Here is a 13450-nt window from a genome sequence, read left to right as displayed (position 1 = left end):
AAGTGGGATTTCTTAATATTTAAAAATGGAATGCTATTCTTATATTCTTCATTTCATATCAAATTCAGGAGATAATGGCTTTCTCATTTAATCATGCGTTTATTTGTTATTTTCTAAATTTTGAGACAGGTTACAAGTGTTTATGTTTTATTATTTATTTATTGTTTGGTTTGTTATATGGTTTATTATTGGTTTGTTCTGTTTGCCTCCCTAGAACAAGGAAGAAGTGATGGCAGTGAGACTCCGGGAAGCCGACAGCATAGCTGCTGTGGCTGAACTACAACAGCACATTGCAGAGCTTGAAATCCAGGTACCATATGAAAACAATAAAGTACATGTGAAAATAATGCAGTAGGTTCCCCTTCCCTCTGCATCTGGACAATGACTTGTATCGTCATCCTAACGACTATGATTCTATTTTCAAAACATATTCATTTCCAATTCCATTCTTTTTATTGTGGTAAAGTACACATAACATGAAATTCACCATTTTAAAGTGTGCTGTTCTATGACGTTAAGTACATTCACATTGTTGTGCAGCCAGGCTGCAGAACTCTTTTTATCTTGCAAAACTGAAACTCTAATACCCACTAAACAACTCCCCATTCCCCTCTCCCCGCCAGGCCCTGGAAACTACCATTCTACTTTCTGTCTCTGACTACATTAGGTGCCTCATATAATTAAAATCGTACAGTATTTGTCTTTCTGTGACTGGCTTACTTCACTTAACGTAATGTCATTAAGGTTCATCCATGTTGTACCATATGTCAGAATTTCCTTCCTTTTTAAGGCTGAATAATATTCCATTGTTTGTTTATGCCATGTTATTTTTATCCATTCATTCATTGATGAACATTGGGGTTGTTCCCACCTTTTGGTTATGGTGTACAAATGTCTGCTTGAGTCCCTGCTTTCATTTATTTCTTTGGGGTATATACCCATAAGTGGGATCATGTGGTAATTCTATGTTTAATTTTGAGGAGTTGTTAGACTGTTTTCCACAGCAGCTGCACCATATTATTTTCCCACTAGCAGTGCACAAGTTTCTCAATTTCTCCACATCCTCACCAACAGTTATTAATTTTCTGTTTCCTTTTTTTTATAATAGTCATCCTGATGGGTGTGAAGTGGCATCTCATTGTGGTTTCGATTTGCGTTTCCCTAATGATTAGTGATGTTGAGCATCTTTTCCATGTGCTTATTTGCCTTTTGTGATCTTCTTTAGAGAAATGTCTATTCAAGTCCTTTGCCCATTTTTTTTATCAGGTTGTTCTTGAGTTTTAGAAGTTCCTTATAGTATTTTCAGTGTCAATACCTTAATCAGATATATGGTTTACAAATATTTTTTCCTACTCCATAGATTGCATTTTTGCTCTGTTGTTATGGTCCTTCAGTGCACCAAAGTTTTAATTTTTTTTGAAGTCCAACTTATCTATTTTTTCATTTGTTGCCTGTGCTCCAAGTCCATTTTTGAATGACAGTTTATCATATTTCTATATTGTCAAGGCTATTGAAGAAATTTCAAAGCTTTAAAAATAAATGTGTTTTATCACTTCTTATGTCCTACTTCTTGTTGTACAATATAACATTTCCAATATGGGCAAAGTATTGTGTTTAAAATCTTATTTCTTTCACAGTTTTTTATTGTGTTCTATTCCAAGCCATAAATATAGTTTTCTCTGCAACATCTAGAATTTTTTTTCCCACCTGAAAAATCATATGGTCCTTAAATTTCAATTCAAAATTCAGTTAATTTATGAGACTTACATATTATATTATAACTGCATCTTTTGATCTGAGTCAAAAGTAATTACAACATGTTAACGATTTGTGTAAGTTTATAAAAAAGTATTTATGTTCTGTTGATAATATTCCCTGTAAAGTAGCACGTAATTCAGAAAAACTTCAGACGTATGTAATATATTTGTAATCAGCTATTTAAATCATGCTATCTATGATATGCAATTCTAGTTTATTCTGTACTTTTCTAACATCAAGAAAATTATAAAATTTTGCCACATTTCTGTATATCTTAGCAAGATTTAAATCTTTTGTTGATTCTGAAATATTCATTAAAATGAAGCATTTGGTAGATGCATGTTTTGTTTGCAAAAAAATAACATCTTTTTTGAAAAATAGAAAAAAGCATGAAATTTTTACTATCGATAGCAGTATGTTAGCATTAAATGGCACTTGGATAAGTGATCACTGAAATCCTAATTGCCAAATTCATTGGTATTTTTTCAGTATTTGTCCTGCTTGAGCTTACCTCATTTGTCATTGACCACTTATCCTCTTTGCATTCTCTCCTTCTGTGCCTTTCCTAACACCACTCACTTTGACTCTCTTCTTGTTTAACTGTTGTTTACAGTCTTTTCTATTATGTAGTTCTGAATGTTTGTATTCTTCTGAGAAACAGAGTTTTGGTTTTTCAAAAAGTATTCAAATGAAGGTTCTCACTTACATGGCTTCAGGAACCATCTTTACAACAATGAATCCTAACATATGTATCTCCAGCCCTAGCATGTTTCCCCTAACCAATAATTGTCAAACCTTTTTAAAAAAATTAAGAAAATATACAGAGAAGTTCGTAAACAAAGCAAAATTATAATATATATGACCACTATAGAGAATATTGCCTGTACCCCAGAAGTTACCCAATCACACCTTACTTCCTTATCCTGAATTTTATGGTACTCTTATGGTAGTCCTAAAATTTATGGTGATTACCATAAAACTCCTTACTGTTGTGTCATCTTTGTATGCATCTCTGATCCACACAGTTTGGTTTTCCCTGTTTCTGAATTTTGTAGTTATATTGAGTATTTTCATTTTTGTCTCTTCTTTCTTTATTCAACATTATTTTAGTAGAGTCGTCATTTTTATCATTGTACGTGTTCCATTTTATGAATACATCACAATGTATTTGTCCATTCTAACATTAGTTGTCATTTGGGAATTTCCAGATTGGGACTACTATGAACAGTGCTGTGATTATGAGCAATCTTGTGCACTATTCCGATTACACGTATACATGATTTCTCTAATACATATACCAAGCTGTGGAATGGCTGGGTCATAGAGCATGTAAATCTTCAACTTTATTTTCCAAAGCGTTTGCATCAGATTAAACTCCCAACAGCAGCATATGACAGTTCTTGTTCCACATCCTCCCCCATCACTTGGTGGTGTCAGAGGTTTTAATTGTGCCATTCTGGTCGGTATGTAATGATATTTCGTCATGGTTTTAATTTCCATTGACCTGATTACTAATGAATTTGGCCATTTGAATTTTCTCTTTTGTAAAGTGCCTGTTAAATCTTTTGTGTGTATTTTTCTATCGGGTTGGGTTGTCTTTTTCTTATGGATGTGTAGTTCTTTATATATTGATGTTATGTTTTGCAAATATCTTCTCTCACTCTGTAACTTGTCTTCTGTTGTTGGGTTGTTGTTTTTTTAATTTATTGTCTTTTGATGAATTGGTTTAATCAGTAGTAGACAGCTCCACCTGGAAATTGTACAGACACTTCATGTTTAACATGTTTAAAATCAAATGTGTTCCTATTCCAACCAAATTTTTTTTCTTCTTTTGTATCTCAAGTCTTGATCAGTGGTATCATCTATTATTGAATTTTTCAACCTAGTAGGAACTTCACTTGTACTTTTCTTATCCTATACTATATATCATATATACCAAGGCTGTTACAAAGAGTGTGCAAATTTTCAACTTTACTAGATAATACCAAATTATTTTACAAAGTGCTTGTGCTAGTTGACATTTCTACCAACATTTTACCTGCTCACCTACTCTTGTAGATTTGCCTTCAGATAATTCTTAGTAATTCAAATTAAAGAGTCTTATCCAACTCTGCAATTCCTTCAAAAGTTAAAAGTCCTCAATACATCTAAAACTAAATCAAAGGTACTTTTAATCACTTCAGAAACTTTTTATTGAATTTTTCCTAACCTTTTTATTCCCCCTGCCACTCCCTTAATTCATCTCACCCACCCCCCAACTATCAGAGTAATTTCCTATCCAATTTCCTTTTCTCCAGCCTCAGCTCTTCTGCAAAGCTACCAAAGTTATCTTTCTAAAATATAAAAACTTTCATTGACTGCCTTTTACCTACCAAATCACATCAACACTCCTTGTATAAAATGTTTATCTTTACCTTACTGCTCAAACCTGCATTTCTAGCTTTATCCTTCACCATTACTTCCCGTCCTCACTTCCCACCTCCACACACATACACTCTCTTCAAAATTTTTGCATTGTTTCAAAGTTCTGTACTATTCTGCACACTGCTATGTCTTCATAAATTGCTGTGTTTTTGTGTGTCCCCTACTCTGCTTTTGAGGTATTTCTGCTTACTGAGTTCTCCTTTGCTAGCTTGCTATCAATACATTTAGTAAATGTGTTTTCAGTAAACATTTTAATTATTCAACTTTTACTTATTTATTTACTTGTTGCATGCAGATTAAGATCCATAAATAGATCTTTTGTTAAAACCTGAAATTCGTTTTTTCAATTCTAAGAATAATATATTTTAGGTTATTCTTAGACAAGGAAATATCTTAGATCACTTTTAGGTTCCACTAGGGGGAGAGCTCAACTTAAACATTTTTATACTTCAGATCTCTTCAGACCAACCCTTTCAATTGCTGTTGCTCTCTTGTGAATAAAATGTTTCAAACTCTTCATTTAATGAATTATACTATTATGTAATGTAATGAAAGACTTCTTTTCTAATGTACTTATGAAGATTATACTTTTGTAAATGTCATATTTAGTTGTGGAAATACATTAGATGAATAAATAACCCATTTTTTAACACATTAATAACACTGCAGCATTCTCTGGTAGATAGACTTATGAGGTTGAAGTTTATTAAATTTTCAAAGATTCTTTAGTCAGCTTGACACTTTTGTGATTGAAAGTTCATAATCTCCCCCATGTTATTCTTCTGAGATAACTATATGTATCTGTAGTATACTTAACGTTCCTTATAATAATGCTTTTTCCACCTGTCTGTGGAGGAGCTATTTTACATTAATGTCTCACAGTGAATTTAACCTTTTTTAAGTGTAGCAGCTTTCAAATTTTAGCCATTTTCCTAGAACTGTTTGTAAAAGTTATCAGCTAGGTTTCTTCCTTCACAAACAGAACACTTACTGATAGATTTTAGTCACCATTCTGTAATGCTTGTTTGGAGCAGATTATACACCTGTAAAATTAAGGGGTTGAATGCTAAGGTTCCATTAAATATAAAAAATTATGATACCATGTGTATCATTTTGATATTTTTTGACAATTCAGAGTTACTGTTATGATTTTAAATACTATGTAATCCTCTCCATTCAGGTCTCTATTATTTTCTTAAATAAAGCTCCTTTGGCCAAATTTCTATCTAAAATAATATTCCTATTAATCATTATACTCTTATGCCACTTTATATTTCTTCAGAACAATTATTTTTTGCCATAAATTATCTCTTTTGTTGCTGTTCACATTCCCTACCAGAATGAAAGCTCCATGAGAGAGGAATTTTAATTTTTTTTTTATTAAGTGTGTTTTTCTAGGACCTATTAGTTTCAAGTCAAGTAGTTGTTTCAATCTAGTTGTGGAGGGCACAGCTCACAGTGGTCCATGTGGCAATCAAACTGGCAACCTTGTTGTTAAGAGCACGGTGCTCTAACCACTGGGTGAACTGGCCACCCCGAGAGAGGAATTTTTGCCTGTCTTATTCAATTGTTGTATTCTTCAGTGTTTGGTTATATAATGCCTGGTATGTAACCATCACTCAAATATTTTCATTTGAAGAAATTAAATTAATATAATAATTCACTCATTTGCTGTTATTTCTACAATAAGTGATTTTTAATGTATTTAATTTGAGTATTCAGATGTTTAAAATTCAGAGATTATCACTATATTCACATATGTATCAATTCACATACATTCTTTTATCAATAGGTCCCTACTGGTTAGGAAGGATAAAATTAATTCAGACTCAGCCTTACTGCATTTATCATTATATAGAATGAGTGACTGAGCCTGGGTCCCTTCTTTGAAATGTCACTGGATAGAATTTAAATCTCTGTAATCTCAGATACATTTGCTGTCAGTGTTAATGGCTTTAATTACATGTAAGATAGTGGCAGTTATCTTTTAAAGGAGAAATTTATTTTTTCTTGCTATCTGCACATATGCTTTACAAGCTAATTTTGTTGAATGTCTCAGACTAATGGAATTTCTTTAAGTAGCTTGCAAAAATAAATATGACATACTCTGATCAGAATAAAAAGCTTTAAGAAATTCAACTATTGTGAGGAACAAGAGGATTTTAGAATCCTGAATGACTCTGTGGTCACAGCTTTCTGTCTTTTTGTTTTCTTACAATTGCTAGAGATTTTGTATTGGTTAACAGTATAGATTTTGAAGTCAAACCACTTATTAAAACTGTTTCTTTGACAAGTTAACTTATTTTTTTATTTACTCATTTAAAACTGAGAATCCTACAGTTATCAGCCTTAGAGTTGTCGGGATTAAACGAGAGAGCATGTGTGAAGCATTCTAGTCTCCAGAAAACAGCTCATATACAGTCAACGTTGTAGGGGAGTCCAAAAGTTACAACCAAACTGGAAAGTGCAGAAAGTATTTTGACTCTTTTAGGATAGTTTTTACTCACCCTGGATAATGAGTTTATCTCTTTGCCAGAATTATACCTATATAGCATCAAATTAAGAATTGTGTTGGCTTTTTGGTTTTTTCTAAAATGTGTATTTGAGTTTGCTTATTTCTGTCCACTGTAAGCCCTATTTATTTTTTATGTATTTTCCAATTTGGGAGAATATAAGACCTTATTAATTAACTGTACCTTTAATTCTTCTAGGATACTAATAACAAATTTAAGAGCATTAATAGCTAGCATCATTGATTACTTAAAACATGCCAGGAAGTATTCTTAGCCACTTAAGTCTATTCACTTATTTAATCTTCTCAACAACCATATAATAATAAGTATTGTTAATATCCCCATATTATAGTTCAGCAAACTGAGGCATAGAGAAGATTTTAAAACGGGATTTTGTTGTTTGTATGAGAACGCACAGTGTAACTTAAATTCTTTCCAGGATTAAAATGGAATGGTTTTTCTTTAATAATAAAAATACTGTTATGGGAGTTTTATGGATTTTTTTTTTTCATAGCAGATCAACTGCCTCCTATAACTCTGCTTTTTACATAAAGTTACTACTAGTTCCTGTTCACCACTTAAAATCTTTTAATAGCTTCCTGTGGCTTTCAGGACAAAATTCAAATTCTGACTCTCCTCACAAGACCCTCCTTGCTCTGATTCTTGCCTCCCTTTCCAGCTTCATTTCCTACTTTTCCCAGCATACACCTGTACTTGAGCAACAATAAACTAGCTAAGAATCCTTCAAATCTGTCATCTGATTCACTCTGTGTTTTCTTTTCTCCTACTTGGATCTTCCTTATCATTTCCAAGGTCATCTTAAGTTTGATCTGCTGTATTAGCCTTCCCTGACGATGCCACCTTAGCCGGCCTTGTTGTCTCTGCTCCTCTAACACCCTCTAGCATAGACCTCTCTTACACCCTCTCACACTGTTTTAATCATTCTCATTTAGAAGCCCAGATGCGAAGAAGATTAACTTATGAATTTAAATGGGTGTTGGTTTCAATTCAACAGATATTTATGGAGTACCTACTATGTGCCAATTACAATTCTAAACACTTTAGAAAAATTAGTGAACAAAACACACAAAATCCCTTTCCTCATCAAGCTTAATGGTAGAGGAAGAAGTCAGATGAACAAAATAAATGACCTATGTACTGTGTAATTTAGAAGATGATGGATACAATGGAGGAAAAAGTGTAGGAAAAGGAGAGGCTTGGGGTGGTGAGGATAGGGTACTATTGCTATTTTAAATAATGTGTTCAGGATGGGCTCATTAGAAGGGGATATAAACAAAGATTTGAAGCAGGTGAGGCATGCAGATTTGGGAGAAGAATTCCCTGGTAAGGGAGTAGTTAGGGCAAAAGGCCTAAGGCCAGGAGCCTTAGTGGAGTAAGAGGGGAAGTTGAGGAAGTCTGAAAGGTAAATAGGGCAGATTATATAGGGCCTACGAATTTAAACCTTTCTCTGAGTAAGATGGAAAATCATTGGAGGGTTTTGAGCATACGAGTGATCAGTTAGATGACATTTAACCCATTAAAAATATTTAATTGAATTTGATTCAGAAAACAGTGCTTGTAAGAATTCATAGTATTTACATGCAAGGAAATGGTGGTTAAAAATTGTTTCCTCCTTCTCTAAGTGGAATTTTCCACCTTTATTATAGAGATCCAAATGTTATTTGATAGTTGAGGACTTTACTTTTACATTAATACTAAATAGAACTCTCCAGTTTCCAGGTGATGGAACAAAACACAGAAAAGTTAATTTTGCTCAGTTAGTTGAAGAAAATAGATGGGAATTGAAACTAAGCCTTCTGATATTTAACCTGGGATTGAGTTTCTATTTTGGTTATTATAAAGATAAGTATATTAGTTTATCATAACCATAGTAAAAGCTGCTGTGGGCTAAGCACATCTATAAAATTAATTCTGCTTTGTTATAAATGGAAAGTTTTTCATTTAAAACAGTTTAGTTCTACTCAAATCCAACGTGTTCTTCTTTTCCTGGTACCCAGTCCCTTTTACCCACTTTTGTTAGTTTGCCCAGCCGATAACCTCTAGGGATGCCTCAGATGGGCAATACCCCAACCACTCTTGGCTTAAAAACACCCACTCAAACTTCTGTTGTGACATAAAGTGAGGGAGTTAGGTTTAAATCAGTGTGCCCAGATCAGTATGTAGTTTTGAGAGAGATGGAGAGGAAGTGATAAAATCTTTACTATTGAACTTTAAAACATTATATACTTTAATAATGTTACATTGCCATGACATTAGATAAAGTTTATCATAAAACTCAGTGATCATTTTGTGCTTTCCAATTTCCTGAGCTAATTTGTTAATACTTTCACAACAGGGGGTAGTTTATATGCAACTCTTGGCTAACAAACTTCTTTTTGGAAAATTCCCCCCCCCCCCCCCCCGTGAAGCACAATCATTTCTGTTTTGAACAACTTACTTAAATATTAAAATATTTTTCATTTTTCTTTAAGAATTTTCTCAAAATGTTAAGCATTTTTAAATTAGAAAAATAGCTGCTCTGTAATCTTATCTAGTCTTAACACTAATTCTCAACAAAGGAAGTTATTAGGTATGTAGAATATTTTACTCAGCTTGCTATCTAGTCATTCGGTATTATAAAATTCAGTAAAAAAATTTTTTTAACTAATCTGCTCAGAGATAATTCTTTGGTATCCAACTTTAGCATGCATTTAAATATAAAGGGATTAAGTATCCAGTGGTTTTTAAGATATTGCTATATCTGGAAATGAAGGATATCATTCAGATACCCCAAAACAGCTCATTGTAGCATCTCAAGAATTAGTGAAGGAAGGTTAGACTCTGAAGTACCATAATATCAGTGATTGTCCTGGTGTTATTAAAAATTGGTTTTTGTACACCTAGCATGCAGACATTGGTTTCTAATACCGTTTCCAATAAAAGAGAAACCAAGTCTCCTTGGGACAAGAAACGTACAAGGTGAGCCTGATGCATCTTGTAATGCCAGGAAGTAAAGAAGTGCTAAAAACAAAACAAAACTCTTCCTTAATAGAAGTATGTTAAAGGGACAGAGAGGATCCATCTGAAAGAGCTCCCAATCGCCGAAGGTGGAACAATTTTTAAAGTAGTAGTGGATTATAACTCAAAGTTTAAAATACTATCCATGAGTCCATACTGATAAACAATGATTGAATAAATTAATAAATGGGGGAGAAAAGAGAAATCTCTATGTAATAGTCCAAATACTCTGCCCTCAACGAGGGGAAGCATAAAATCCTACTTTGTAAGTGTGAGCTATGCACAGTGACTTCCCTCCAAAGGGTACAGTAAGGAAGAGGCAGGAAAAAGAGGAGCTTTACAGTGGAGAAAGCTGACAGACATTACCTCACTAAGGTGATTAAGATCAACATCAACAGTTAATAAATCACATTAAGAGTATCTACCCATGATATGATGTGATAAAACTGGCACTTGACCTTTGTGGTCTTCCAGTAACGCAGAACTCCAATCTTACCGTGAGGAAAATGTCAGACAAATTTTGACAGTGGGACATCCCACCAATTGCCTGGCCAAAGAACTCCTCAAAGCTGTCAAGGTCATCAAAAACTGCAGTCTGAGAAATTATTACAGCCAAGAGCAACCTAACGAAGCATAACTATTAAATGTAATGTGGTATCCTGCGTTGGATCCTAGAACAGAAAAAGAACATTAAGTTTTTTAAAAAACTAAGGAAATCTGAATGAACTGTGGAATTCAGTTGATAAAACTGTATCAGTATTGGTTGCTTAGCTGTAACACGTGGCTAATACCGTGTTTCCCTGAAAATAAGACCTAGCCGGACAATCAGCTCTAACACATCTTTTGGAGCAAACATTAATATAAGACCTGGTCTTACATTATAGTAAAATAAAACCGGGTCTTATATTAATGTTTGCTCCAATCAGCAATCAGCATTAGAGCTGATTGTCCAGCTAGGTCTTATTTTCTGGGAAAACGGTAGTAATGGAGATGTTAACAATAGGGAGACAGTTCAGGGGTAAAAGGGAATTCTCTAGCTTCTCAATTTTTCCGTAAATCTAAAACTGTTCTTTAAAAAAAAACTATTTTAAAAAATAGTTTATATAATTCCATGGTTTTTAGGAACCCCTGGAATTATATAGAAGTTAAAGTATTGGTCACAAAATTAATCTGTTTGGAATTAAACTATAATTTATAAAATATTTTCTAGTTTTTGGATCTTTACACATTTTTCATGTGTGCATTTATCTGGTCATATAAGAAACATCACTTTAAGTGTGTGTGTGTGTGTGTGTGTGTGTGTGTGTGTGTGTGTGTGTGTATCTTCTGAAAAGGAATTTAAGTCAGTCTTAGCATTGAGAAAACAATGTGATTTATTTTCTCCTTTCCATACTTTTTCACTTACTTTGTTATTTTCTTAAAAATATTTAGATATGCTTTCATTTTTTCGAGTTAACTAAAACATAAAGTATATTCAAACCTTTTTGTCCATGACTTTAAATTACAGGAAACTGTTTCAGAAACTTACCAATAGTACATGATATGAGTATGATTTGTTTTTAGATGTGTCAAATGAGTCACCTTGAAGTCATGGAGAGGCTATCATTTACCACATTTACTATTCTAGTTAATTTGTCTTGGGGCAAAATACAAATCAGTAATTACTTACTACAGCTTAGAAGGTTGCTATTGATGTTTCAGTAAGGTTAAGGTGATTAATCACAGTGATTACTTATAAACTTCACGGATTTACTCAGATAATTGGGTTTTCTTCTAAAATAATTTCATATGCAGTTATAATTTTCCTAATACATTTTGCATTAATATATGAATTGAAAATATCAAATTAGGATTTAGAAATTGGGCCCCTGCTGCAAGTTAATATGGTTGCCTCTGTGACCGTTGAACATAGTTTCATAATATAGCCTTGAAAAAAGTATTATTTTTCAACCTTTAAAATAGTCAAGGTATTGCCTTTTTATGGTCTCTCAAATAGTTTAACTTTTAAAGGAGAGAGAGCTTGGATGTCTCTTTATGTAGCATGACCTCTCTTTTTGTTACATTTTTTATCTCTGGGTATAATTTAAAATAGTTTTTAAAAGTAAGCTTTACACTTGCATTTGAGACTAAGCAACCTGCATTGTGTCATGACCCTTCTAATACCACAAACCTTCTGTAATACTACTCCCAGTGAAAAACCCACATCCTATGTATAACCTTAGATTTATTTTGAAATCTCTATGAAGAGAGCACAGAGAGATTACTAATTGTTTCTGTTATTTCCTTTAAGGGTGTGATGTCTATTTGTAAACCATGTTTTAAGTTAATTTGTCAGGCTTAAAAAATGTCAAAGTATATTCAGTACTGATTTCCTATTCTAAACTTATTATATAAAAATTTAATAACTAATTATAAGTTTCAGTTGAGAATTGGGTGATATGTTAGATATCTGTAGAGCATTCAAGAAAGAAAGTAACGGTACTTCCAGTAGCCCATACTTCTAATACTACTGGCCAGTACAATGCTAGTAAGCAATGCAAATTTAAACAATAACAGAACAGATTTTTTTCTGTTTTATTTCCGTTCTTGTTTTTATTATTTCCTTCTTTCTATTTTAGATTTATTTTGTGTTCTTTATGTAACTTCTGAAGATAGATGCATAAATCCCACATTGTTTTTATTATTTAAAAGCATTGGTAACTACTCATCAGTAGGAAAATGCTTAAATCATAGTAAATCCATACTAGGAATAGTCTGTATCTTTCAGAAAGAATAAGGAAAGATCTGTAGGACATATTAAATAAGAAAAACAAATTATAGACAGGATGTATATCATAACTCCATTTGTGTGTGTTTAAAAAGTATGCATGTGTATGGATTATGTGTCTACAGATGTGTGTGTGTGTATATAGATGTGTGTATATATATACATATATACATATACATATACATATACATATACATATATATATATATATATATATATATATATATATATATATATATATATGTATGTATGTATTTAAATACATTGGAATGTCTGTTGTGATTCCCGTCAAGACTGTTTACAGTATACCTTCTGGGAAGAGTAAAGGGTTTGGTGCTAAAGACTAAGGGGTAGGACTTCACTTTTGATCCTATGTGATTTTACATGATTACCTTTCTAATTTTTTTAAAGTAACTATTGCTGGAATGGAAATAAGAACTAGAACTTCCAAATAAATATAGAAATAGCAACGAAGAAAACGTGGTCAACCCAGCAAAAACGCCACACGTTCCTCTGATCTTAGAGGCGCCTACCCACCCACCCCCCCGCCGTTGTCTGGCTCCGGCCCCCTTCTCTGCCTGCGTTATAGACCACACCCCCCTGACGTGCGAATGCTTTTACAACACCAGCCTCCTTTTGTTTCTGGAATCAGGATCATTCCTACCTTAAGGCTTTTGCTCTTGCTCTTTTCTGCATTTAGGCTACTGTGCTCTCTGGTCTTCCTATGGCTGGTTCCTTCTCATCATTTATATCTCAACTTAAAAGTCACCAACTCATAGAGATATTATTTCCTGACCCCTTTTGTAAAGTAGTCCCCTCACACTGTCACTCTATTTCATCATCATGTTTTTATTATTAATGGCTCTGATCAGTGTCTGAAATTATCTTCACTTTAAAAATTAATTCATGCCTACATATACTATATTAGAACTTTGTCTTATTTACTGCTGTATTATGCCTTTTACCTTGG

The 13450-nt window shown here is 33.1% G+C and overlaps 1 protein-coding gene across 6 annotated transcripts in view; it reads left to right on the top strand.

Annotated features, from left to right (window-relative positions):
- Positions 1–13450, top strand: part of EVI5 (ecotropic viral integration site 5) — a 223954-nt gene that overhangs the window by 159201 nt on the left and 51303 nt on the right. For all 6 annotated transcript variants that reach the window (XM_088791322.1, XM_019752853.3, XM_019752838.3 and 3 more), the window contains one exon: positions 215–310. In XM_088791322.1, coding sequence (XP_088647448.1) covers positions 215–310 — 96 coding nt within the window. The remainder of the gene's footprint in view (positions 1–214; positions 311–13450) is intronic.

Source organism: Rhinolophus sinicus, chromosome 14 (assembly GCF_057876585.1).
Source record: "Rhinolophus sinicus isolate RSI-liver-muscle chromosome 14, RSI-T2T, whole genome shotgun sequence".
NCBI lineage: Eukaryota > Metazoa > Chordata > Mammalia > Chiroptera > Rhinolophidae > Rhinolophus > Rhinolophus sinicus.
This window is presented reverse-complemented; position numbering and strand designations above follow the sequence as displayed.